Source organism: Mandrillus leucophaeus, unplaced genomic scaffold (genome assembly GCF_000951045.1).
Source record: "Mandrillus leucophaeus isolate KB7577 unplaced genomic scaffold, Mleu.le_1.0 Scaffold282, whole genome shotgun sequence".
NCBI lineage: Eukaryota > Metazoa > Chordata > Mammalia > Primates > Cercopithecidae > Mandrillus > Mandrillus leucophaeus.
Window position 1 is genome coordinate 2,980,041 of NW_012102943.1, and position 27,895 is coordinate 3,007,935.

At 46.8% G+C, this 27,895-nt stretch overlaps 1 protein-coding gene across 1 annotated transcript in view; it reads right to left on the bottom strand.

Moving 5' to 3' along the window:
- The window catches only part of ABLIM3 (actin binding LIM protein family, member 3), a 119,359-nt gene that overhangs the window by 33,549 nt on the left and 57,915 nt on the right, over positions 1 to 27,895 (bottom strand). The window contains exons 4-8 of the mRNA XM_011985391.1: positions 27,704 to 27,887; positions 25,673 to 25,785; positions 18,974 to 19,100; positions 15,362 to 15,455; positions 9,137 to 9,224 (exon numbers count right to left, since the gene is read on the bottom strand). Of these exons, the coding sequence (XP_011840781.1) occupies positions 9,137 to 9,224; positions 15,362 to 15,455; positions 18,974 to 19,100; positions 25,673 to 25,785; positions 27,704 to 27,887 (606 nt within the window). The remainder of the gene's footprint in view (positions 1 to 9,136; positions 9,225 to 15,361; positions 15,456 to 18,973; positions 19,101 to 25,672; positions 25,786 to 27,703; positions 27,888 to 27,895) is intronic.

The following is a 27,895-nucleotide window of genomic DNA, read 5'->3' on the forward strand; positions in this document are numbered from 1 at the left end:
AAGTGCTGGGATTACAGGTGTGAGCCACCATGCCCGGCCTCTGGATTTTTTTTCACCATAGCAGGATGAGGTTTCTCAGACCTCTGCCTTTATGACAGCAGCACTATCTTTGTGGCAATAGACTGGGAGGAACCTTGGAATTGCTCCTTTAAAATCTCCATGCACATAAACCAACTCAAATGCCCATCAATCAATGAGTAGATAAAGAAACTGTGATATATATATATATGTGATATATATATATATATGATGGAATACTACTCAGCCATAAAAGGAACAAAATAATGGCATTCACAGCAACCTGGATAAAATTGGAGGCCATTATTCTAAGTGAAGTAACTCAGGAACGGAAAACCAAATATTGTATGTTCTCATTCACAAGTGAGAGCTAAGCTATGAGGATGCAAAGGCATAAGAATGACACAATGGACTTTGGGGACTCAGGGGTAAGGTTGGGAAAGAGGTGAGGGATAAAAGACTACAAATGGGGTGCATTGTGTCCTGCTTAGGTGATGGGTGCACTAAAATCTCACAAAACATCACTAAAGAGCTTCCAAACACCACCTATTCCCTGATTACCTATGGAAATAAAAAATTGAAAAGCACCTTCATCCACATAAACAAATGTGGTAGATCCAAAAACGGAATATTGTTCAGCCGTAAAAGGAATGACCTACTGATACATGCTACGATACGGATGAACCTAGAAAACATTATTCTCAGGGCAAGAAGTCAGTCACAAAAGAACATATATTGTATGGTTCCATCTGTATGAGCCATACAAAATTGATAAATCCATAGAGACAGAAAACAGATTGGTGATTGCCAGGGGTTGGGGGAGAGGGGAATGGGAAGTGACTTCTTAATGGCATGTATGAAGATTCCTTTTGAAGTGATGAAAATGATTTGGAACTAGATAGAGATGGTGGTTGTACAACATTGTGAATGCACTAAAAGCTACGGAATTGTACACTTTAGAATGGTTAATTTTATGTTATGAGAATTTTACATTAACATAAAAAATTTCCCACTCCTCTCCTCCCAGCAGGTGCACTGCTTCTGTAGACCAAGGCACTCTGGTGCTCCTTTGTTACTGAAAGTGCCAAACTCGGCAGGAGAGAGGAGTGAACAATGCTGTTGAATCTGCCCTGTAATAACAACAATGTGATCATTATAATCTCGGGCGTTAGTAAATCTTTACTGGTATCAGGCACTCTATGCATAATTTCATGTAATATTCTTAAGGGGTTCCAATCCTGGCTACATCACTTACTAGCTGCATCGTCTAGAGCAAGTCAGTTGCCTCTCTGTGCCTTGGTTTCCCTATTTATAAAACAGGGATGACAACAGTATCTGCCTCATAGGTTTGGTTTGAGGATTAATGAGTTAATCCATGCACAGCACTTAGAACAGTGTCCGCCTATGTCAGCGACTATATAAGTGTTGGTTATTGTTGTTATTATTGTCTCCTCTCTTCTACCTACAAAAATAATCTGTGTGCCAGGATCTAGTTTGGGGAAGGGGAGAGCAGTAAAAGGGAGACTTGAGGGGAGCAGGAAGCTGGGGCCTGGGCGAGCGAGGGGGTTGCAACACATGGCAGGCTGGCCATGCAGGTGGAGTCACTGAACAGAAGCCTGGCTTCGTTGCCAGCACACCCTCCTGGGAGGTTGGGCTTGTGCCCAGGGACAAGGGCACCTCAGGAGAAGTGGGAAAGACCAGTTTGCCTGGAGCTGACATGATGAAGTGGGCCCGAAGCTTAATAAAGAGGCTGGAGGGAGAAAAGTGCTTAGTTACCATGGAGAATATCGGGCAGGATGAGGAGAATGGCAATTCCGAGGTGCCTTGTATTTCACAAGAAATCATAGGTGCTGATAATAACAGTTGGGTCAGTAATTAAAGTATATTGAGTGCTTAGTATGTGCCAGGCCCTAAGTATTCTTATTATTCCTATTGTTACTATTATAACTAATATTTATGGAGTGTCGATGCCAGACCTTGTGTCACACACTTTACAACAATAGTGCTTAAATATAAAAAATAATAACTGCCATTTATTGAGTACATAGGCTGCACCTTATGCTAAATATTCTTAAAAATGATGATAATATTGACAACAGCAAGCACTTACTAGTGCATTGCATCATGGAAATGGCCATTTCTATATAACTGGCTGGTTATCAGGAGCTCAGACTGGCGGAACCAGCAGTGCTAGGCCCTGGGCTGAGTCTTTACCATGCATTCATTAGTTCATTTAATCTTCACAGCAGCCTTGTGAGATGGAGCCTAGCCTCATCCCTCTTTACAGATGGGAAGTTGGGGGTTAAGGAGCTTGGATTCTAACCTGCTTGTCCATCTCTGTCTCCCCACCCTGGCCTGGGTGTGGGCAACAGGTCCTCAGACCCTCTGGAATTTCTCTGCTAAGCCTATCGGGACATGCTGCCTCTCTGTGCTGATGGTGGCTGGCCAGGCCCTCTGGCCCGCTGCATGGAGGCAGCCAGTCTGGGCAGGAGAGCATGGGACCAAACATGAAAAGAAAAAGGGAGAAGAACAACCTGATGGTGCTCATGGGCCCCTCCACCCAGCTGTGCTGCTCCTAGATGCTTCTCAGTCTTGTGAGCCGATCAATCTTCTTTTGCCTAACATAGCTTGAGCTAGGTTTCTGTCACCTGAAAAGTCTAGACTAATAAAACGTCTCATCGAGCTAAAAGCTGAATATCTGACAAGTTCTTGACTTGCCCAGCAGGCAATTTTGTTTCTCAGAAAATGGAGGAAGTAAGCCGGGAAATTGCTGCTCTGGACCTAATTCTGACCAACATGGACAAATTGACTGCTGAAGTCGATGTGACATGTGATAGGCGAGAAAATGGCCACATTGGCATGAGTTTGTGGTGACCTGAGAGAGGAGAAGCTGGAAACAAACTTTAGAAATACAAACCTTTAGCTACTATACTGTAACACTTTCTATATGATTCAAGATGCTTGGTAACCCTTAAAATCTAGGAAAAAAAGGCAGCTCATCAAAAATTAAAATATACTGTATTTAAAATGAAATATGCTTAGTAGAGTCAGACTTTAGGAAGTATCAATTTAGTACAGTAACAGAATATGTCTGAAGAATCTAAAATTAGGTAGCAGGATTGGGGAAACATAAGATTTAAAGTTTTTAAGCATAACTCCTACAATCTAAGCTGTCAGTAGAGAAATCCAATTTAAAGTAATAATGCTAAACTACGAAATTATAGCAACCAATACTACAATAGTGCCTTTTAGAGGGTGGTTTCATGAAATGCGTAGATGATGACTGAGGGCTGGCGTTCCACAACCCATCACAACGGGAGGCCCTCACTTGAACATCTCTTAGCTAAGTGCACCTTTTCTGAGTTACATCCCAGCCGTGCCAGAAATACACAGCTCCTGAAACCAGAACCTTATATCCCCTGAGCTAAAAATAATAATAATGAAAAATAGTAATCTGAAATAGATTCAGTTACACAAGAGAAGGGTTTGTTGTAATTATCAAAACAAGTCTTCGAGATTCTGTTTCGGATTTGTGTTAACACAGAACCAAGGCTCTTCACTTTATTTTGGCCCATGGACACCTCTGAAAATCTGATGAAAGCTATGGACTCTCTCCCTAGAGAAACACACCTAGCATGCAAAATTTAGTAAGCAATTTCAGAAGACTTACAGAGTTCAAAAGGCTGACCATGAAGCAGTTTAAGAATTCTGGTGATAGATATAAGAAAATTGCCTCCAAGCAATTTCAGAAGATTCATAGAATTCAAAAGGCTGACCATGAACCAGTTTAAGAATTCTGGTAATAGATAAAAGAAAATTGCCTCCAAGAACCCTAGCAAGACAGGCCCACCTTGGCCAAGTGGCGTATGCTCTTTAAACTTTCATTCTCATCCTCTAAAATGAGGACATTAATAGTTTTTAGCTGACAGGGTTGTTGTGAGGATAAAATGGGATACTGTGTTTGAAACTCTTAGTACAATACTTGGTACATAGTAAATGCTCAACAAATACCAACAAATAATAATTATATTATTAACAATAATAAAATGATGGCATTTTATTATTATTAATATTTTATTATTAATATTATCATTATTATTGGTGAGACCTACAATTTGTTATAATACTTTCCTTTAGCAGAGCAGGGTTTGTCCAGTATTTTATAAATGATTTCCTGCCTTGTGGGTTTTAGTTAAATACACAAATGATAACAGAGAATTGTTTAAAAATGTGCAGCTGAACTTGCATAGTTCCAGGGTTATTGTCTCAGGTCTTAGAACAGGGGGGTATTTGGTGTAGACAGAAGGGGAGAAGAGTCTATTTTCTCCCTTTTCCTGGGTACAGGCACATTTAGAACAAGAACAAAATTTGTCTCGTGAACCACATTTGGGATTTTAAAAAACTCTCACTGATCCAGTAACTGCAACCTCTGGGATTTCACTATAAGTTTTGCCCTGAACCTGCAGCATTTTGGCCATTATTTTGCTGCACAAAATGAGTGACCTAATTTCCTGATGAAGCCCAAATGAAGGGTTTGGATAACAAACAGATTAGATATTTGGCATCTTTACAAACACAGTTAAAAGACTGAATACACAACAGAACTTAAAACAAATAAAACTTGCTCTTGTCTCCTGGGGCCCCAGAAGTTCTCCTCCAGACAGACGTCAGACTTCTCCCAATTAGAGCCCATCAGAAAGCCATCACATAGCAATTAAAACACAAACAAATTCACCCAAAGAATCTCCCAAGGACCATTTGCCAGTACCATGCTGTGTCCAGCTCCAGAACTGACAAGGCTGGGTTTGTAAGCTTTGCAGGCATCCCAACACGCTCCCTCTCTTATATAAGTCGCTTTATGGAGTCCCCAGTGCCTTCACTTTCACTCTCACCCCTAATGTTCATGAGGGTCTTGTGGCATATGGTGCCAGGTAAGTGGGCCTGCCTCAGGTTCTCTACCTTGTACTGCTTCCACCCACCCAGGGAGGGCCTTTGCACTCGCTGTTCTCGCTGCCTTCTCAATCTTCCTGCCCTTTTCAGCCTCCCACCTCCTACTCATTTTCAAGGTCTTGGCTTGAAATATCCCTTTATAGGGGTACCTTCCCTGGCTTCCCAGACTAGAGCAGGGGCTTTATAACACATGCCCATTGTTCCAAACTTTCTCTATGCAGCACTTGTCACATCTTGTCATTGAATGTTTACACTTCTATTTGGCACTGTTGGTTTCTCTTTCTGGAGAGTAAACTCCACCAGGGCAGCAAGCATGCTTGCCTCACTCATCTCTGAATGCCCAGCATGTAGCAGAGAGCCTGGCACACAGCGTGGCCCCCAGTTTGAGTGGATCAGTGAAAGACAGTGATGCTATCCTCATTTTACAGGTGAAGGAAGAGACCCAGAGAAGGAAGTCACTTCTCAAGGCCACAGCCTATTAGTGGAATTGCTGACGCTTGAACCCAGGAGTCCTGGCTCTCAGCCATTTCTTTACACTCCTGAGCTACCCAGGAGCAGGGTTTTCTTGCCACTTCTGGGGTATATCATATTGAATCCTGGTGTCCCCACTTGGTGAGGGTGTCCAAGGCCCAGATCTCAGCGGTAGCAGAACCCCCACAAGACACCCACAGCCCAAGTCAGCTTGACTCTAGCACTGCTTGGCCTGGTCCCCCTCATTCTAGGATCACTTAGCATCCTTTGAGGCAGGTCCTTGAAGTCCCTGCAATTACTCCCACTCTCCCAGGAGCCCGGAGGAGAGGGATGGGGATAATTAATGAGAGGGTGACAGGCCCGTCTTCATTACTAAGAATATCTCCCACCCTTGGAGGCATTTCCGCTGTAGGTTTAATGGTGCATTCTCTCTCAGGATCGCAAAGCTGTGCACTTTACTTCCTTGCTCAACTCTTTCAGCATCTGTGGGAAGCTGGAAGAGTGAAGGCACTAACCTGTGAGGCTGTGAGCTCCATGAGGGCAGGGCCTTTGACTGATTTGCTCACTGCCACACCTTCAGTTGTGAGAACAGCAGCAGGGATGCAGTAGACACTCAATAGATATTTGCTAAATGAATGAATGAACAGGGAGCTTCCCATGTATCAGGAAATTACCACACCTATCTCTCATAGCAACTGTTCTTGGTCCATTTTACACATTAGGCAGCCAAGGTTCAGAGAGTTAAGAGACTTGCCCAAGGTCAAAAGCTTAGTAATCAGTGGAGCCAGCATCTCCGCTGAGGCACTCTGGGTCAAATCACCAAACAGGGAAAGATTAAGATTAGGAATTCAGGCAGAGAGGCAAAGATGTGGTTTACTCTAGTGATATCCAGGTAGGGATGAGAATGGGAGGGCAGTTTCAACACTAGGAGGTGTGTTCACCAGGGAAGGAGGAGAGGAATATTGTGCAACAAATTTTCAAGCCGAGTGCAAACTCCAGGTTCCCATGGCGGTCAGGATGAAGGTATGGTGCAGGTTGCTGAGCCTCGTAACACTGGGTCCTGCAGTAGGAATCACTCAAGAACCCAGGTAACGAAGGATTGGTGTGCACAGTAAGGGGCAGGGACCTGAGTATCAGGTAGGGCCTGGGTCCCAGGGGTAAAATGGAAAGAGCCCTGAAGGGAACTGCAAGGCCAGGCCCTGCTCTGCCCCTACATGCTCCCATTCTCACACAAGTCTCTTCCTTTCTCTGGGTCTATTTTCCCCATCTCTGCAATGAGGGTTGGCACTTTACAGTTTCGAGTGACTCTGGGATCCTTACTCCTCCAGCATCAGTTCATATAAGTAAGTAGACAGCATCTTAGAAATGCTCACTTTGTTTAACCTAACAGGAATTCCTGCTCCAGGATTCTTAGCAGATGGCACAAGTTTCTGTTGGGTAGCTCTAGGCGAGTGGTTCTCCACTGAGGATGATTTTGACCCCCTGGGGACATGTGGCAATATCTGACACATTTTTGATTTGTCAGTGGGAAGAAGCACATGATTGGCATCTAGTGGGTAGAGACCAAGGATGCCACCAAATACCCTACAATGCACAGGACAGCCCACAGTGTCACCAGTGCTGAGGCTGAGGAACTCGGCTGTAGGCACAAGGGGACTCATTGCATCTTGAGGGAACTCATGGCTGTGGGCATTGTGGCTAGGACAAGCTGATACTGACACACTCCCTGTAACTGCTGCCCTGGCCTTAGATCTACTTGGAGGAAGGGCTCTAATTCCTTCTCAAGATGGCTATCCAATCACAGTGACTCCACCAATGACATTCACCTGTGGGGGGAGTACGCATGGGCCAGTGTCAGGGCTGGGGGACCAGTGCCAGGAGCACAGGACCTTAGGGAGGAGGCCAACAACTCTCATACAAGCTGGAGGGGACTGGGGCAGACAGAGGGCTGTGGGGATGTGGGGAGAGGGGACTGTGTTAAATTGTGGGTGGGGTTGGGGGAATCTTGGGTGTCTATGAAGCATGTAGTGACTGAACTGGGTCTCAAATGACAGGATTTCCAAAGAAGGGCACAGGAAGACAAGGGAAAGAGCCATGAGTTCATTTCAAGGCCAAACAAAGTCTTGCCACAAGGCCCAGTCCATCCACCCTGCTCGCCTCCCAGCTGCATCTCACCTGCATCCGCACCCCAGCCACACAAGCTCTGCTCGCCCTCATGCACTCGCCATTTCTTCACCCACCTCAGAGTCTTGCAAGCTCTGTCCTCTCAGTTTGGTGCATCCTATTCTGCGTTTTGTTCAGTTGCTACAGTCTGGATGTTTGTGTGTCCCCCACATCCATATGCCAAAATTCTAACCCCCAAGCTGATAGTCTTAGGAGGTGGGGCTTTTCGGGAGGTGATTAGGTCATGGGATCAGTGCCCTTTTTTATAAAAGAGGCCCCAGAGGGCTGCCTTTTCCCTTCCATCATGTGCGGACACAGAGAGAAGGTGCCATCTCTGAGAAAGTGGGCCCATATCAGACACCAAATCTATTGGACCCTTGGTCATGGACTTCCCAGCTTCCAGAACTGTGAGAAATAGATTTCTGCTTATAAGCTGCCCTGTCTGTATCTCAGTCTGCTCAGGTTATAACAGCCCCAATGAACTACAATACCACTTAACACCCGCTCATGGTCTGGATCTCTGCTCCTGGCCCTTCTTCAGGGAGCCCTCCTGGATACTCCTCCTACCCCGTTACGTGCTCTCAAAGCCCCACACTTCTCTCCTCCATAACACTTATCATGGCTGACGTTTATTTGTGTGATTATGGATTAATGCCCATCTCCTTCAGGGGACTGTAGGGCTGGGTGAGCCTCACCACGGATGCTGGCACAGAGCCTGCACATGGCAGGGCTCAAGGAACAGTCGCTGAGTGGATGAATAAACCATCAAAAGTTGGCTTTGGCAGCTTAGGTGTCGGGTATGTTCAAGGCTACAAAGGAAGCCTGGGACCTCGGCAAGATTTTAAATGCTAGGCTGAAGTGTTTGTAGCTAAATAGGCAGACAGACAGGGAGGGGCCCCAAAGAGCAGGGCAGTGCCAAGAGCACATGATGCCCTGGGATGGTGGCCTGGGCGGAGGGTAGAGGGCTGAGCAGAATCTGGAGACTAATTAGGAGACTGTTGTAAGAATCCTGGGGTAAGAGGGCTGGGAAGCAGCAGAGAGAAAGCAGCTCTGGTTAGCTTTGTGGGGACGACTGACACTCCTCATTCCTCTGTGCATTCTAAGAGTCCCTGGGAAGCCCCGAGCAGCAGCCTGGCATGATGCTGTGAGATGTGGGGAGAAGGAGGTGGAGTAGAGGCTGTGATGCTATAGACACTTCGCAACCCAGGCATCCCTCTGAGGTTCTCTGATCCCTTGGCCCTGTGCAGCTCAGCTTTCCACCCCCAGGCAGAGCCAGGAGAGTCTGCTCAGAGCACTGCCAGGAAAGCAGGCCAGCTGGGCAGCGGGTGGAGGTGCACAGAGACGGAAGGCAGATTACATGTCACTTCGTATTAGCCACACCGGCAACCTTCCCGATCCACCCAGAGAGGGGCCAATTAATTGCAATTCTGAGGACGAGCCAAAAGCCAAGATAACACTGAACCTGAAGGAGACTGCATCTCCTTTCCAGTCATGAGCAGATCGGAAGGCCTGACAGAGGGTCAGGTTTGCTTACCTGTGAGGTACATCTCCTCTCCTTCAGTGAACATCTGGTGGCAGCGTACACACCTGGCACAGGTTGGGTGGTAGTGCTTCCCTCCTGCCTATGGAAATGAAGAGATGAAGCAGGAGGTGAGAGCCAGGGCTGCTGTCTAGTGGGGCAGATTGGGTTTCAATCTTTCCTGGGTACATTAGTGTTGTTCGCATCTTCATGGCCCTAAAGTTGGTTGGAGTTACCCAGGGGAGTCCACAACCATCTAAAAGCCCAGCCAGGAAGCTTCCTGATTCACTCCATGGGTCCCTGATGGCAGTTCAGGGGACTTCCCTGAATACCTACTCTTTTATTCTGACACTGGGAAGGACCCTTCAGAGGCCACTGGTCCAACCTCCTCATTTCCAGAGGAGGAAACAGACTTGCTTTGAGGACATTCCAGCATTTCCCCAAGTGAGGGGCCCTTAACACCAATGTTACATGAAATGATTTTAAGTGGTACATGAACTTGGGATTTAATAACATTGAATCAATGGAAAAAAAAAAAGATCCTTTCAGTCCTCTATACATTCTTCTGATTTTGTCAATGAGGAAGTACCAGTTCGGTGCTCATGTGTCTTTAACATCTATCCAAAACTTACAAATCTGCCTTTTAAAGAATGAGAACAGGTGTGAGGCTTGGAACCTCCTCGTGCAGTAGAATCCAGCTAGAACTCTATTTTCAGGTTATATGCAATATGGCAAGTGATACTGGCTTTCCTGTTATGTCGTGTATAAGTTTTCTTACATATAAGGGAGCCAACTTCAAGACAACTTAAAGTATTATGGAAGAATGAGCACATGAGGCTCACAGGCATGGCAAAAATTGTGAGACTGGCACACAAAAGACAGATTTTTAGAGCTCAGTGGGTGATTTAGGACCCATTGTAGAACCCCAGATCCCCAGACCAGTCCTGTGAGTCTTGCACCTGGGTGTGTCCAGCCCTACCCCAGCTCACCCCCGTGTGGCTTTGGTGAGTGCCTTTCCCTATTTTCACTTTCCTTCCCCATCACTATTTAAATTAAAAATAAAAATAATTTGCAGCTGCAAAGACTTCCATGAGGGGAAGAAACAGCCCCTGAGAAGGGTGTGCCTCAAGGGTTCACCGCAAGCCAGCAGCATGTTGGGTCCGGATCTGTGTGAGCCAGTCACCAGCTCAGCACTCGCTTCTGGAGTCACAGTTCTGACACCAAAATCCCAGCCAAGAGGGCTTGTTGTAAAAGGGACCTTGAGTGGCGGCTCCAGCATTTGTATATGCAGGGGCTTGGTGCAGCAATTGGGCTGGCAGGTGGGCCTTGTTTGAAGAAATATTTTGCAACATCAGGGCAGGGTTTTCTTTGTGGGAGGGTAATGCCCAGGGGAAACTGATGGATGTTAGGGGTTCTTAAAGGTCCCTGTCCAAGCCGTCACTTGATGTGATGCTAATGGGTTCCTTCCAATTCAAAAATTATAACTGCATAATAAGAAGACCTATTTCCAAAGTTAGGTTTTTTTTTTTTTTGCTTTTTTTTTTTTTTAATGTGGGGGCAGTGGAAGATTGTTGAGACGGGCTTGCCTATTCTGGAGATATTCTCTCTATTCTAAAAACTTAGCAAGAATGTGGGAAAGGCAGATTTTTACAAAAAGAAAAAAATCTCCAATATTCCTTCTTTCCCCGACCGTTTGTTTATATGGCCTCGCACCAGTGAGACAGTGTCCTTGTCATCATCAAAGCAAATATGTTCAAACTTTGGAAGGAGCCTGCTATTTTCCCAAGCTGGAATGTGTGGGACTGATTCCCTTGTACCATGACAAGGATAATCGGTTTAATTAGCAGCCTCTTCCTACTCTGTGTCTCTTTATCATTTCGATTATAGACCTGTTTTCCAGTGTGGCAACAGCGCCTTGGCAAAACTGAAGCCTAGTATTTTCCTAAATGTCATGCCCCACTACCTCGCCCCAGCTGAAAGAGGCTTCATGCCCATCTCAGCATCCCCAGTCTTGGATGGTGCTGAAAACAGTTTGAGCAAAGGGAGGTTAGGGCAGCCAGCACCCAGAGTAAGTAAAAACCACGTCAGCTAGCTGAGATGAGCCATTTTGTCTATTAGTGAACTGTAATCAGGAAAATAGTAAAGAAAAATGGCAAAAAATTGGTACCTCAAAACAGAGCCCTATTTGAGAGGACTGAAAATGGCAAACCAGGTTCAAAAATGTAGCAACAAGTAACAGGTTGTGGTCCTTTTTGGTGAGGAAACAGACAAGGATGGAAGAGTGACAATGACAGTCATTGAGCTCTGTCACTGAGGAAGGGACCATGGGGTGGCCTAGGGAGGAAATGGGAAGGGACAGGATGAGAAGAGAAGGAGAAACAATTTAATTGAATGCCTGCAGTGTGCCAGACGATGTGCTGGGCTCTGCCTTAGGCCACTGTTGTTCCTGCATGGCCATCATTCTTTCCTTCTTCTTCCAGAAACAGTCCCAAGCCTTTCCTTGGTGGGGCTACCTCTCCTCCATATCAGTCCACAGGGTTAAGTAGTGCTGACCCCACCAATGAGCATATTCCAACTTTGTGGGCACAGTTAGCGGTCCAGGGATGGGCCTGAGATTGTCCAATGAGAGTTAGTTCCAGAATGCTTGCTGAGCTATTAGAAAAGAGAAGCTCTTTTTTCCATTGGGGATGCCGGCTGATAGAATCTAAGCCTGGGGCAACTGGTGTCCAACTTTCCCATCACCAAGAAGAACCTCCTGAGAATAAACTCAACCTGGAAGAAAGTAAGCCAAGATGGCTGGGGATTCTAAATGATTTTCCTTAAGCACTGGATCCAGCTCCTGGGCTTTTTGTTATGGGAGCTGAGAAACTTCCTTTCTGTTGCAGCCCAAAAAGTCTTGACTAACATGTTCATTAGGAATTAAATGACAGTAGTATTGTCTATTGATAGATACAGACTAAGAGGACGTATCTTGCTTAAGGCTTCGGAGCTAGAAGTGGTAAAATCTGAATCCAAGTCTGTTTTACTGCAGCCATGTCTATTTCCTGACATCATGCTAACTCGAAGACCCACGAGTGGGGCTGAGAGCTGTGGGTATCAGTGTGGATATAGCAGCCTGGAGTCCTAGATTTTAGCTCTGTCTCTACCAGCAGTGCTGCCTGTGACCTTGGAAAAACACTGCATGTCTTGGTCTCACTTTTCTCATCTGTAAAATGAAGAGGTTGAAGTAGTTGATTGCTAAAAGTCTCTTCCAGCTCTAAGAAAAAAAAAAAATCAATAAATTCAAGATGCTAATGGAGCCCTGTAGAAATGGAATCAATCGAAACTCAGTCACAAGAGCTGCCTGGGAGGAACAGTCTAACACAACGCTAAACAACAGTAACTCTCGGGGAAACGGCAGCCGCCACCAACAGGATTTCAAAGCAGCTTGGAAATGCTGCACAAATTCCCATCTGCGGCCCCATCTGTAATCTAAGTTCTTTCTTTCTGGAAAGAAAAGTTTCCTTTTGTGCTATTTCCCACTCCATTGACCCTTCAACCTACTACACTCTGGATGCCTCTTCCCTACAGTTCTGCAAAGCCAACAAACGACTCTTCTGAAGGTGACCTTTCCCACATCCAACAGCTTTTCCGCAGCCCGCGCAGTCCTTCACTGCTCTGCAGAGTTTGACCAACACTCTGACCTCGCCATGTTTTCTGAAGCTCTGTCCTTTCACTGAATCCCTGATTCTCCTCCTATATCTTCCTCTGCTACCTCCTCAGTCTCTTTTTGAGTAGCTTTCACTGTAAGCAGCTACTCACCAAGGTTGGTGTCAGCATCCTTCCTTGCTCTCTTTCCTCTGTCTTGGAAATCCTGAGTGGTGCTATTATTCAAAGCCTCGTGTTTATAAGATTGGCTCCTCCAGGCTGAGCTTTGTTCCTGAGCTCTGATACATATTTCTTTTCTTTTCTCATTTTTCTTGCCTCGGACAGGATCTTGCTCTGTTGTCCAGGCTGGAGTGTAGTGGTACAATCTCAACTCACTGCAACCTCCACCTCTCAGGCTCAAGGGATCCTCCGGAATGGCTAGGACTACAGGCGTGCACCACCACGCCTGGTTAATTTTGTTTGTTTTTTGTAGAGATGAAGTCTCACTATGTTGCCTAGGCTGGTCTTGAACTCCTGGACTCAAGTGATTATCCTATCTTGGTATCCCAAAGTGCTGGGATTACAGGTGTGAGCCACCGCTCCCAGCCTCTGATCCGTATTTCTGACTGCCTTCTGGAAATACTCCTGGGACTTCAATCACAACTCATCCTAAATGGTACTTGCCATGTTTCTGCCAGATCAGCTTTTTCCCCTGTCGTCCCCAGTTCTGCCAATGACACCAGGCTTCCTATCCCTCAAAAATAGGTAATTCTTTGGTGCAACTTTTAGCTGCTTCTCCTTCAATCCTCATGTCTGCAAGCTGCCCCTCGGTTGCAGAGTGATTGGAATTCTACTTCCATAGGGCTGGGCACAAGCGTGGCTTCCCTCTTCATTGCTACTGTACCTCTTGAGTCCTTCCTGCCTGGGTCATGCAGGGGCCTCCTCACTCGTCCCTTCCAGCTTCCTTCCTTCAAATGTAGCCTGTGTACATTATCACGTCATCCTCCCGGAAGCCCAGCTCTAACCAGGACGTTCCTGCCCAGTCTCTCCACAATGCTCCCTTGCCCAGTGAGTCACATGTGAACTCCACCCTGGTATCCCAGGCCCTCAGAAACCCACCCCCAACAACCCTTCCTGGACTCATGCCTTGTCCTCTGCACCGCACTCCTTACGGCTCTCTGGAGATGCTTAAATGTTTCCCAGCACTGTTCGTTTGTTTATATCTCATTGTCTCTGACTCTCTCCGTCAATTCTCCATATAGTAACCAGAGGAATCTTTTTAAAAACATGATCTTATCATGTTAGTCCTTGGTTTAAAACTCTCCAATGGCTTTCCATTGCATGCAGTATAAAACCCAAACTTCTAAACATGGTCCACAAAGTCCTACATGGTATGCCATATATGATATACTCCTATATTTCATCCTCCGCTACCCTCAATTTGTAGAATTCAGCCACACTGGCAGACTGGGTCAGCTATTGTGAGCAGAGTCATTAATTCAGCCAAATCTGGACACTTGGTTGTGATTACCATGAGTGTTGGGTTGAGAAAAATCCTGCAGCCACAATTCTGTGTGGGTTCTCTGTTTTTGAACGGGTCAAGCTCATTCTTCCTCTATCTCTTCCCACCTCAGGCCCCTTCAGGGATGGCTCTTTCATCCTCAGGGCTCTGCTTCAATGCGTGCCCTCAGAGAGTTCCTTCGTGGTTGCTACATCCCCTTCTGCTGAGTCCACATGTGGCGGCAGAATTGTTCTCAACAAAGCACTCATGGTAACCACAACCAACTGGCCAGATTTGGCAGAATGAATGATTCTACTTACAATACCTGATCCAATCTGATCCTCTAGCTATTGTTAGATGGAAAAACTGAGGCCTAGAAGAGCAAAGATACTTACTCAAAATTCAAGCAGGAGTTAGCAGTAGAATCAATATTAGAGCTCAATTATTCCTGTTAGGCTATTATTTTTCCTTTCCACTGAGCTCTTCCCTGTTTCTAATTCATCAAGGTGGGTGGTCCCAAAGTTTAGGAAGATAGCTTCTAGACCCACAGGGTATAGGAAGAAAGGCCAGAAAGACCAGTGCACAGGGGCTCAGCAGGGCCTCAGCAAGGGTGTTGCAGGTTGTCTGTCACTGCAGAAGGAGTCATACATTGAAGGCTGGGGAGAGGTGTTGCCATGGTGATGGACCCGCCAAAGAAGGGCTTAGGGAGCAAGCTGCTAGACAAGCTGACTCTTAAATCAGCACATTACCAAATACTAAAAAAAAAAAAAAAAAAAAAAAAAACATGAAAAAGATTTCCATCCTCCGGCAGGGCTGGGAGGAAAATCCTAAAGTCACTCTCTCGAAATCTGTCTGGGTCCGAATCAAAGATACAACTGATTTTCCCAGCGCACTATTTTTTGAACCAGGAAGAATTTTGTCCACCTTCTCATTTTGGGGTTTCCCAGAGATCTCAGCAAGGTTATCTGCTGAAGGTCATGTAGCAAGCAAAGGTGGAGGAGGTAGAGGCTATAGAAAAAAAGCTGTGGGGTGACTTTCTCCTTCTTCTGTGATGACTTTTTGGAGGCACAGGTGACCCTGCCACATCTTCACGGTTACTTATACCCACTCACCTCCAAGACTCTGCCACTGATGTATCGGTCACAAGTCTCACATTTAATGCCAAACTGGGCGTGGTAGTCAGACTCGCAGTATGGAACACCATCCCTGCAAGAAGAAGTTCACACAGGATGAGGAAGCTAGAGAGGACCAGTGAGGGTGCGCATGGCAGTTAGATTCAGGACCTGCAGCCTGTGGTGACTGAGCCAAAGTTCGATGCTCCTCCTTTAATAAACAATTTCATCTGTATGAAAGAATCATCTGACTGTGCTCCCAGATCAGTGTATGACAGGAAGCCTCCTGGGACCACCTCCCGTATGCTCCATTTTTACCCAATGCTTATCACTTGGCGGACAGTGATAAGATTGTTATCTCTTATTCTTATACTACCCCCTATGACGAATAGCCACTAACATTTCTTGCTGGTGTGTGCCGGGCTCTTTGATGGTGTTTGACGAACAACACTTTGAGTCAGAATTATTAGTATCCCTATTGTGTAGGTGAGAAAACCCAAGCATAGAACACTTTAGTAACTTGTCCCAGGCCACCCAGGATGACGTAGAGCTGGGATTCAAACCCAGGTGGTCTGGTTTCTCACTCAGGTTGTCATGAGGATTGAAGAAGATGGGTCCGGTGTACCCTAGGGCTCAGGACAGTGCCTAGCCATACTGAGTACTCAGCAAATGGCAGCTGGAGGTCGCCATGATTGCCGAGAGGGGGTCTTTGAGGAGGACATTTGGTTCTCAATTCTCTAGGACTGATGTAGAGATAATTGGGGGCATCAGAGAGCTTAGCTTAGATTCTGGGCCCTGCCTCGCTCTAATGACCAAGTCTGAACTCTGAGGAGAGAGAAACATTTCTTTCACTTTTGGGTGTAAGAGAACTTGGCTCAGACACTGAGAGACCTAAAGGAGAGGCACATCACTTTTCCATCTCGAAGCTGTTGCCCTGTTGAGGTTGCTGGGGGTCCACCCTGACAGAAGCAGCAGTGAGGACTCCTATCTGACCAAGGTCTGGAGGTGTGACTGTGCCCACAAGGCAAGGACTTGTTTGTGAGCCCTCGAGACAAACCTCCCCCAACCCTTTCAATTCCTCCCCCGCTCAATCAGGTTCTCACTCTGTGGGTGCGGGAGGATAGCTCTGCAGGGAGAAAAAGTCATTTGTTAGAAGGTGGATGTGACGAGCCAACAAGATTTGAGTATAAATGCCAACACAATCTCTTTTGGATCCATTGTTGGTGAGGCCTTGGGGAATTAGCAATACACAATTCTAAAAGAGGACGGTAAAATGAGTATTTACTGGGCACTTACCGGGTGCTAAGCACAGATCTCTGAGCCCTTACACAACCCTGTGGGTAGATTATCTTCTCTCTATTTTTTTAAATGAGGAAACTGAGACTCTGAGCAGTGGAGTCCCTTGCCAAGGTCACACAGGCTGGGCTTCTACCCTCGGCATCTGATGCCTGAGCCAGTGCCTCTGAGTCCCCTGCCACTCTGCCAGCAGCCAGGTAAGGGGCCCAGAGCTAGGCTGTAGAGATACCAGGTGTGGTAGGCAATCTGGGCTGGGCCTCCTTGAGAGGAGCTCTGAACAATCCCTTAAGTCCCTAGAGAATTCTGATTTAGGATTTCAGACTTAAGCACTCCTGGCCAGCAACGTACTAAAGGCACTCCTTGCTTGGCAGGCATAGAGGGGAATGCCAAACTCCTGCTAGCATGGCATCGAGAGCTCTTGGTGATGTGACCTCAACTCACCTATGCAGCCCAGGATCCGGCTTCACCTGGGCACATATTTGAGCTCCTATACAGGATGGAGATGTCCAACACTCACCTACCACCCTGGCCTTGCCCAGGCTGGCCATTCTGCCTAGAAACTCTCCTTCTTTGCATTTTTGAGTCTTACCCCCACCTTCCATGGAGCTCTCAGAGATTCAAGATTCTACTTCATGCTAGTTAGTAGTCATCTCTTTTTTCTCTGAATATTCACAGCCCTTTACTTGTTATCTTGGACACAGGCAGGTGTTGTTTGGCCAGCATCCATTTCCCCTTCTGCTGGTAATAGTGCCTCACCTGGATTTCCCTTTGGAAGCCACCCCTTCCCAGTTGAGGTCCTTGTGGGTCACCAGGGGCTGCTCTCTGGCTCTAGGGTTCAGATCCTCTGGGTCAGTGATTGGTTAGGAATGGGTATGTGACCTAACAGTGGCCAAATCAGAGGCAGCCCTGGGACATTTGCTGGAGTTCCTGGGAAGGAGGCCTCTTCCTCTGCTAGGCTTGGTATGAAAGCCTAGAGTGTTGGCAATCTTCTTTGCTAGCACTTGGGGAGGGCCAGGTTGAGAACTAATCCACCATGAAGACAGCAGAGAAAGACAGGGACAGAGAGAGAGAGAGAGAGAAAGAGAAAGAGAGAGAGAAAGAGAGAGAGAGAGAGACAAAAAGATAGAGAAAGACAGAGACTTCTGAAGTACTAATGACATCCTTAAGCCCCTGGATTCCTCCATGCCTAAAGCCAGTGTGCCTCTGGCCTTCCCATTTCTGTGAGTTAATAAACTCCTATTTTTGCTTTTAATTGAGTTAGAGTTGGGTTTTCTGTTGCTTAGGATCAAAAAGGTCTTAAAGAATAAAGCTTGTCTGGGCTCCTGATCACACATTCCCTGGTGTCATAATTCTTCATGAATGCAGCATATGTTTCCCGTATTAGAATACAGCGTCTTGACAGGAGAAGCATGTGCGTTGCAGCTCTGTGTGCTTGCCACTGCCTGGCATCAGGCCAGAGGGTGGCATCTAGAAGCGTCTGGGGTCATGTGGTATCAAAGCTGTGACAAAGGGTCTGTGCTGATAATTGCTTTTAGGTACTTGAGTATATAAAGGTGGTCCCTGGGGCCTAGCAACAAGGGGACGCTTGTCTAATACCGCAGTGTGTGGGTCACTGGAGGTTGGCCTTTCTGGATACCTGTGCACCCATCACCTCCTCTCATTTCCATTAAATTCATTCAGCAACTATACTACTGACTGTGGGTCAGGCGTGGCTCTCAGGGCAGGGGATATAGCAGTGATTAAAACAAAGCCCCTGTCCTGGTGGGGACAGAGATTAAACACTATTATTGGAGCAAGTTATTTACTCTCTCAAGTCTAAGTATTCAGGGGGGATCAATTCCTCAAAGGGGCAGTTATGAGGATTTAAAGTGATACAAAGTAGTGAGTTCCTTCTCCATAATTAAAGCACAATAAACGGTAGGTAGTATTACTAGCATTATTACAAAGTTACCAGGGATAAATATGTAATTATCAATGGTGGCAGCCTGTGTGAAGGAAACAAACAAGGTACTCTGAGGGCCCAAAATGGGGCAGTAAATGAGAGATGGCCGGAGGAGAAGGCATGGGGACCGAGACCAGAAGGGAGAGAAGGGCCAGCAGGTGTGTGAGGAACAGGGAGGGTGTCTCGGGCAGAGGGAACACCCTTGGGAGGGTCCAACAGGGGAAGGAGGCTGCTGGGAAAAATGCCGTTTGGCCAGAGTGCAGCAGCAGATGGAAAGGAAGGGAGATGATGCTGGAGGTGGGCACGGGCCCGATGGGGCAGGCCCCACAGAATGGAGATGCCCAGGCAGCTGGGGCAGGAGCAGGGGGACCCACTTGCTGATGTACTCCCCGGTGAGGATGACGCTGCAGGTCTGGCACTTGAAGCAGCTGACGTGCCACTGCTTGTCCAGAGCCAGGAGTGACTGGCCGTGCTTGATCTCCTCCTTGCACCCGGCACAGTCTGCAGAGACAAGAGGACACTGCTGAGTAAAGCACCCTGGGCCCTTTGACCCCTGCTATCTCAGGCTCACGTTAAGGAAACCCCTCCCTGAACGCCAGTGTTCCCATAGTTGCTCCCACCCTGACACTGGCAGCTGCCCAGAGGCTCTCCCAGGGGAGAGGAAAGGCCACTGGAGCCCTGGCCTCTTGACAAGGGGTCTTGGTGTAGGGGAGAAAGAAAGACGTCCCTGCTTGTCATCAAGACCACATTGTTCACTGAAGGTGGACCCTGCGCTGCTTCCAGCCCTCCTCAAATTGCTAACTAAGCTCTGCTGCTGTCCATGACCTTGCCATCTGCAGTGTCAGCATCACCTGGAAGCTGACAGTGTGCAGCATCGCAGGCCCCACCCAGACCTCTTGAATTTTAACAAGACCTCCATGCAGAGTGAAGTTTAAGAAGCACTGCTCCTAGGGTTGGGCTAAGTATACATTTTTTCAAACTCTTAGGCTATATACTCAATGGCAAGGGCAGTGTTTATATTTTGTGGTTAAATCTATTCCTTTGCCTAGCACAGTGCTCAGCCCATAACAGGAACTCAAAGCATATTTACTGAATGTGTATGAATGAATGGGACTGATGGTACCCAGGCAACGAAGAGAATTTCCACGCCCACCCCTTCCCCATTGTGCTTCACACATTGAACATGTGCCTTCCCAGGTGGCAAGGATTATAGGGTCTGATAAGACTGTCCCAAACCAGAAAGGTGCTCTCACTCCCTGTCATGGTCACCCTGGAATGTGAGTTGGGGCCAACAGAATGTGGGCCAAGCCTAGCATTAGCTTGTTGCTCAATGAATGCCTGGAGAGGGTCCGGAAATGGAGCCAACATCCAAGGCACTTGGCAACTGCTGGGAATTCAGGCCTAGCCAACTGGATGACCCACTTTGGAGGAGGAAAGGGTCATGGGGCAAAGTTGACCAGAGGAAAAACTTCTCTGTTGGCTCCATAAGACAAATGCACACTTGGGAGTAGTGAGGAGAGCAGAAACTGCATGTAAAGTTAGGGGAGGCTGGCTGGACAGCCCCCACATCCAGCTGGGAGACTGTCCTAGAAGAAAAGATGATGTGTCTGCAAATCTAGGAAGGGTGGTGGGTCTGGCCAGCTGTGCGGAGGGTCTGGGGCCCTGATGAAGTGTTTGTATGAGTCAGTTCCCACAGTACTCCGCCTCTTGGCTGTTGCATGCCTTTCTAACATCCCTTAGTACAAGTTGGGGGCAGAAAGGTCTCTACTTGCAAAACGCTTCAAGCCCCAGGCCTTCAGATGGGGGTTGGGAGAAGGAAGAGTTTTGGGATTTATCTCTCTTCCTTTCTATTCTCCTGGGGTAAGTCTATAAGTCTATTTGCACCCCCTGCCCAATAATTAGACTCCAGAATGCAATAGCTTAGAGAGGTCAGGTACTCCCTTCCCTTTTATAGATAGACAGGGATCTGAAATGACTTGTCCATGCTCAGTATAGATGAACCCAAGGACTGTAGACACCTGGTCAAGCTTTCTAGGCCACTAATACTGAACTTGTATCTCTGTGGGCCTCCCCAACAGGGCCTCAACATTCCACGGGGGTTCGGAGCTCACAGAGTATTTGGTCAAATATCCCACTCAATGCAGTAACCTACAGCATTCTTGACAAGTGGGCACTCCTCCTCTGCTTAATCACCTCCAGTAGTGGGCAGTTTAACCCCTCCTGAGGAAGGGGTGGTGAGGAAGTCCACTCTGCCCTTGGACAGGTATGATTGTCATGACTGTCTTCTTTATGTGGAGCCGAGACTTGACTCCTGTGACTGCTCCCATTCTTATGCATCAAGAATAATCTACCTCTTTTCCCATATGACAGTTCTTTCAAAGAATTAAAGACAACTATAGTTTCTCTCTTCTTTATTCCTTACACTTTTTCTTGCTTGACAAGGTCATCCACTGATCAAATTCACTTGTGGATTCCACGGAGAAAGACGTGTTATTGGCAAACAACACAATTCTCCATTTCTTCAAAAAAAAACTTATTGCATAGCTGGATCCTTTCATGGCTACATTCTAGTAATGAAAATGAATCCTATCTCTTCAACTTTCAGTGGTACATCTGAGATGAATTTAGCCCCTTGAGTTAAGCTGTAGGAGATAGCACAGCACAGTGGTTAGAGGCTGGGTTGAGAGTTGGAGTGAGTGGTGGGAAGTTGGCCTAGGAGAGAATCCCAGCTCCTTCCCTTATGAATTGTGTGGTCTCTAAGCCCAGACTTACTCATCTGAATATCTTCCTTAAAACACTGGTGTGAAGGTTAATTAAAATCAGGCCCGTTAGGCCTTAGCACAATTCTTGGCCCATATGTATCCAATAAGTGGTTGTTGTCATTATTATTTCATATCCTCCTGTTTTTAACCCACATTCTGTGCATTACCCAATCTCTGTTCTGAAGTCAGGAGTGATAGTCTTTTTGTAGGGAAGCCTGCTGATTCTCTGTGAGAATTCTGGGACGTCTTCTCCATGTGGCTTTTCTTTTTATGTTATACTGCTGCTCCCCCATTATATCAGCTTCTTATTTATTAGGACCTTTTCTCCCTCTTCTTCCTCCTTTTACTCTTGACCACCAGTGGAGCCTCAGGCATGCCACCAGGGAGCCCATGGGTCTGGTGTAATAAATAGAATCAGGAAAACCACACCCTGTTCCAAGTTGGTGTCTGCAGAGCCAGCTGTCCACTCCTCCATATGTTCCTCTCAATTCCAAAATTACAGTCTTCAGCTGGCAGAATGTATGATGCTACCACCTGTCCCTCACAGATCCCTCAGTTATAAACTGAGGCCTCCTAAAGACATTAGACAGTCATTTTTATCTTTTTTAGACTGTGTCATTCATTCTATTTAAATCAGCAAAAATGAGTGGGTTTTGTGAGTCATAGCAAGCTCCGTACCTTGTTTTAGGCAACTAATCCAGGAAGACTAGACACTTCCCAAGTTGCAAGTCATGTCTCTGGTACAGGGTGTTAAGGGAATAGGATCTAAGGCCAGACTGGCTGCTCTCACATTCTAGTTCCATTATTCGTTATCTGGGTGACTTTGGGCAAGTCATTTATGCTCACTGAGTCTCAGTTTCCTCATCTATAAAATAATCACTCTTATCTCCCTCATAGGGTTGTTGTAATGATTAAATGAAATCTTCTGTAAAAAACAGTGAGGTGCTTGACAATAGTAATAATCTATGTTAGTGGTGGTGATGGTGGTGGTGGTGGTGTTGGTGCTGACAGTGTTGGTGGTGATGATGATGACAGTGGTGATGGTGGTAATAATATTGGTGGTGATGGTGTTGATGCTGCTGGTGATGGTGATAGTGGTAATAGTGGTGATTATGCTAGTGTTGGTGATGGTGGTGGTGATTGTGTTGGTGGTGACAATGGTATTGATGGTGATGGTGGTCTTGGTCATAATGGTGATGAGGGTGGTGATGGTAGTGATGATGGTAGTGATCGTGTTGGTGGAGACACGGTGTTGGTGGTGATCGTGGTGGTGGTGTCAATGGTGTCGGTCATGATGATGGTGGTGATGGTGGAGAAGGTGATGGTGATGATGGTGGTGGTGGTGGTGGTACTGCTGCTACTGCATCTGATTGTTCTCAATGAGGTTTTTGCAGTATTTGGCAACAGTAACAGTTAATCAGTGTTAGCAATGATGGTGGTTATTGCGGTAGTAATGATGGAGGTGGTGGTGGTGGGGATGATGGTAGTGATCGCGTTGTTGGTGACAGTGTTGGTGGTGGTGATGATGGTGGTGGTATTGATGGTATTGTTCATGATGATGGTAGTGATGGTGAAGATAGTGGTGGTGATGATTGTGGTGATGATGGTAGTAGTGATGATAATGATAATGGTGGTGGTGTTAGTGATGATGATGGTGAGGGTAGTGGTGTGACAGTGATGGCAATGGCAGTGATGGTGGTGATGTTAGTGATGATGATGGTTATGGTGGTGGTGTGATGGCAATGGTGGTGATGTTAGTGATGATGGTGATGGTGGTGATATGATGGTGATGGCGGTGGTGGTGCTGTTGCTGAGACTGCTGCTGATTCTTCTCACTGAGTCTGTGAGTGCCTGGAAATAGTAACAGTCAATCAGTGTTTGCAATGATGATGGTTATTGTGGTGGTGGTGATGGTGATGGTGGAGTTTCTGCTGCTACTGTTGCTGATTCTTCTCAGTAAGGCTGGTGAGGAAACATTTCTTCTACCTGTGGTAACAGAATTATTTTCTCTTGATAGTTCTTGAGTATTTTTCTTGGTCTTTTTGGAGTAGACACTGCTCCTGATTTTCCAAAATATTTTTATTTACTCTGCAGAGATGAAACGTCACACTTGCAGCTTAAAAAAACCCAATTATTTTGTTCTTCTTTTCCTTTTCCATGATATGTTCTTTTTCTTAGCAATCTCTTAAACCTGGCTTTGGTTTCCTGTATCCCATGGGAGCTCAGAAGACCTTCCAGCACCCCATCTAGTCAGGAGCTACTTTGCATTTGCAGCATGAATAGTGACCACCTTTGGAGAAAATACCTCTGTAAAACATATCACTGTAGATCCATGGATTGATGTCTTTACTTTGTGAGTAACAAGATAAGCTATAATACTAAGTATGCCCCCACTGGAAACTGCCCAGGTGCTCATTTTCTCCTCTTGACTCACTTTTTCCTCACCTTCTTCCACCTCCTAAACATCCAAATTATGGTGGACACATTTGGGAGCCTTTCTTTGAAAACGCACTCACATGTGAGACTCCCACATTCAGCTGAAGAGCTATCCCACCTAACACAGTCGGTGATAGGTGCAGCACAAATGCATACAGTAACACACAACCCAAACTAGGGGAAGTAACAACCGACCCAGGAGTCTTAATCGCAATCTCTTTTGGTGTGCTTTCTATATTAAACCTCCACACCAATATCATCCCTCACTCTGTATTTATAGAGCATTTTATACACTGCAATGCATCCTAGTTTGATCCCCGAACTAATACATTTGCTTTCCCCAACACTCCCGTGAGGAAGATAGGAAATTCTATCCCTCTTTCATAACTGGGTAAACTGAGTCTCAGGGAGGCTTTGTGACTGCTTTGCAGCATGCAGAAGTTTGGCAGCCTCCCAACTCAGGCTCACTTCTCCCTCTCCTGCCTCACACATGGCCCCATCAGTCTCTGGGGTCCTCAGCACTGGCCACAGGGTCGTGGTCCCACATCCCAGCCTCCTTGTTTTTCTGTCACACTGGATGATGCTTTCAAGGAGCTGTGAAGGATAACACCGTATGCACTCAGCCACCTTGACATGGAAACCTGGTTGGAGCAGCGATCTATTCTTGAGCATCATCAAAGACGCCAAAGGAAGGGCTGTGCACATTCCAGGAACAGATCCGATTTGGCTGAAAGGAAGAGGAGGCAAGGGAGGGAGCCTTCTCACTGTCTTTCTCCTCAACTCACCACAGCTGGACGGACTCCAGAGAAGCCCCTGGGAGCTAAGCCCTGCTGACTCGGGGTGATCTCTGCTCACTCTCTCTGGCTGGATGCAGCCCAGCATGCTGACTCTGCTGGTACCATGGCCAACAGCACCCTGCACCCGCACAGTGATGCAGCACAGGAGGCTAATGGGTTTTCATTGATTCTCTTGTCCAGGCCAGTGAGAGTGTCATATAACATGAAAGAACACTGGAGCCTAGTGTGGCTTACCAAGACCCAGGGGGCCAGGTCTATGTGTGTGTGGGCACGTGCAGCAGCAGTCTGCCAAGGGCATCTGGGAACAACGATTGAGACATCTTATCGCTAGGCACACTTGCATGGGATGGACATCCCACAAATTAGAATGACCATTCTGAGGCGCGCTCCTGGTCCTCAGTTTCCCTCCAAATCTGTGGTTGGTGATAAAACATAACATTCATCATGGCATGACAGATGCTTCCTTTATCCCTAGATGGTGGTTCTGAATCTCAGGAACAGCAAATGAATCACCCAGGAAGCTCACTAGGAATGTTGATTCCTAGGTTCCATCCCTAGAGGTGCAGGGTGAGCCCAGACATTTGCATTTTTACAAGTCCCACAGTGAAGCTGATGCAGTGGTCTATGGGACCCTGTAAGAGGCACTAACACGGTTCTTGTGGTTTGCTCCCAGGGCACCCCATACTACCTCTTCTGTAAGCCATGTCCGCCAATTCTTATTAGTGGAGTCAGTAAAAATTCAGAGCCACTGGTGAAAAAACATTTGATCAGCCCTATTGAGGTATCCGTGGGACATAAGATCAGGAACTCAGCTTGTCCCAGAGGAGACATACCATGTGGCAAATATGTGGCACTGGCTACCACTGTTTATGGCCAGGCAGCCCCTCTTCTCTGCATTGTTCTTGTGAAACTTGTGAGTCTGGGCCACATATCAACAGGGTCATGATGCAGGAGGCCTCCAGGTCGCGAACCTCTCCTACTTCCCTCCAGGCCTGTGGGAGCAGTTGGCAGTGCTGGGAAAGGGGAGCCCAGGGAGATCACACCCATGGACAGGGAGATACCCATGGGGAGGACTCACGGCTTGGTCCACGAATCTTGATGGGCTTACTGCTGGCCATGGACTGCGAGCACGTTTGGCACACACATTCTTTACCGCTGAAGGTCACCTTGTCTCCAATGGGGAAAGGCTTCCTGCAAGTGGGATGAGGGAGAATTCAACACACCGTCTTCTGAGGGATTCTGCAGCTGACCACGCATGTGCTCAAAGCACTTTGGTAACACATACAGCTTGACTTCTAGAGCACCACGCAAATTCAAATGCTGTTCACAGTGACAGGCCAACTAAACTGTTCAATTAGGGGCCTGGTGGCGAGAACTGGAGCCCAGGTGGGGTGTTGGTGTATTTTGGGCAGATCATGATGCTTATCTGAGCTTACATGTCTGGGTTGTAAGAAGCAGAGGTTACTAACTCCTCATATACTTGTTCTCTCTCCTGGAAGGACTTCTTCCATCCCAATTTGATCTATTCCCATATGTCAAGGATTCATTCAACTCCCAAACTTACCAAAATTTCTTCCTTTTACTACTCAGGCATTTTTCAAAATCCCCCTTTCCAATAGGAAGGTTGTAAATCTGTAAATAATCTCTTCCTCTCCTCCTCCGGATTTATTCAGTTTCCACAGCTGAGGAGTCTCAAATTGGTACAGGCTCTGCCTCCCCAACTAAATTATGAACCGTGTACAGAATCCCGGGCACCACCACGCCCACTGTTGAGCTGCTCTCGCCCATGCAGTGGGATGCCCGTTATGAGGACTCTGGGCACAGCACCTAACATTGGCTCCCAGGGACTCCATTGCCCTTGTATCAGCACTGTGGCACAACGGAGGGAGCACTGGGTCAAGAGTCGGGGGAGCTGTGTTCTTATCGTGGCTCAGCCACTACCTTGTGGTAGAAAGACATCGCGTGATCTTGGGGAGTCACCTCATCTCTCTGGGGCTTGACAGAAACCTCATCTTGTACCATAGGAACCCTCTATGCTAACCTCTCATGGGTCTGGGATTCCAGGGCTCAGGGCTCAGGTTTTAAGAGCCGAGTAGATGAATGAATTCCATGAGAGGATTACGTTTTCTTACACACTGTGTCATTAGTCTCAATCAGAAACTCTAGTTATTCTAACTGGTAAGTGACTGATGGTTATTTTGTGGGGAGAATAATTAATCTATACATTCCTTTCCCAATTAAAAAAATACATATATACTCCAATCATGCTTTACTTATGATGTAATCAGAGCTATCCATTAACATTTAATGTATTTGTGGGCAGGGCTGAGCTTTCTTCATTTTTTCATCTCTTTAATGTGTTGCTTGGCATTCAGTGAAGTCTTAATGTACACTTGCTGAATTAACAAGTGATGGAGATGCAGAGGGTGAAGCAGGAGGCAGTGATGAGCTCTCCATCCCAAGAGATGTCCCGAGAGCAGGTAGATGACTATCATCATGACAATGAAAGGAATAATAAAAACAGACACTCTCACATACTGGTCACTGAGCTAATGTCTTTGCATCATTATCTCATTAATCTTCAAGAAAACCCCGTGAGGTTGGATTGGCTTTGACCTCCATTTTACTGGTGGAGAAACTGAGGCTTACAGAGGTGGGGGTCACTTGCCAGGGTCACTCCAACAGCATGAAGTGGTGCCAGGATGATGGAGGAAGGCTATGAACAGACATCCCTGTCCCACCTGTGGATGAGGGTGTGGGAGGCTGGGCCTGATCCACAGTTTCCAAACTGAGTTCTGAGAGACTCAGTGGTTTCTTTGGGGGCCTTTTGAGAGGAATTGGGAGGCTGAGTTTGGAGGTACAGATCCTCACTCTGCCTATCACAGGACAAACCAGTGTTTTAGATCAGATTGTATTTTATAAGAAAGATTCAGATGCAACAGTGTTTGAAAACCACTGGCCCATCAGATCCCTCCACACCTGAGGTTCCAGAAATCTAAGTGCCCAGCATAAACCTTGTACACCCCAGAATTTCCTGGAAAAAGCCAGGTCTTCCCCTGCCCCGGGGGCTTATGCAGAGGGTCCCAGTCCCTGCCGGTCACCCGCTCACCTGCACAAGCTGCACACGAAGCACTTGGGGTGGTAGGTGCGGCCCAGGGCGGAGATGACTTCGCCTGTGATGAAGTCCCGGCAGCTGTCACAGCGGGTGCCATAGAGTTGCTGGTAGTCCTGGGTGCAGATGTACTCCTGGTTCTTGAAGAAGAAGCCTGACTGGGCCAGGCCACAGCCACATACTTGGGGA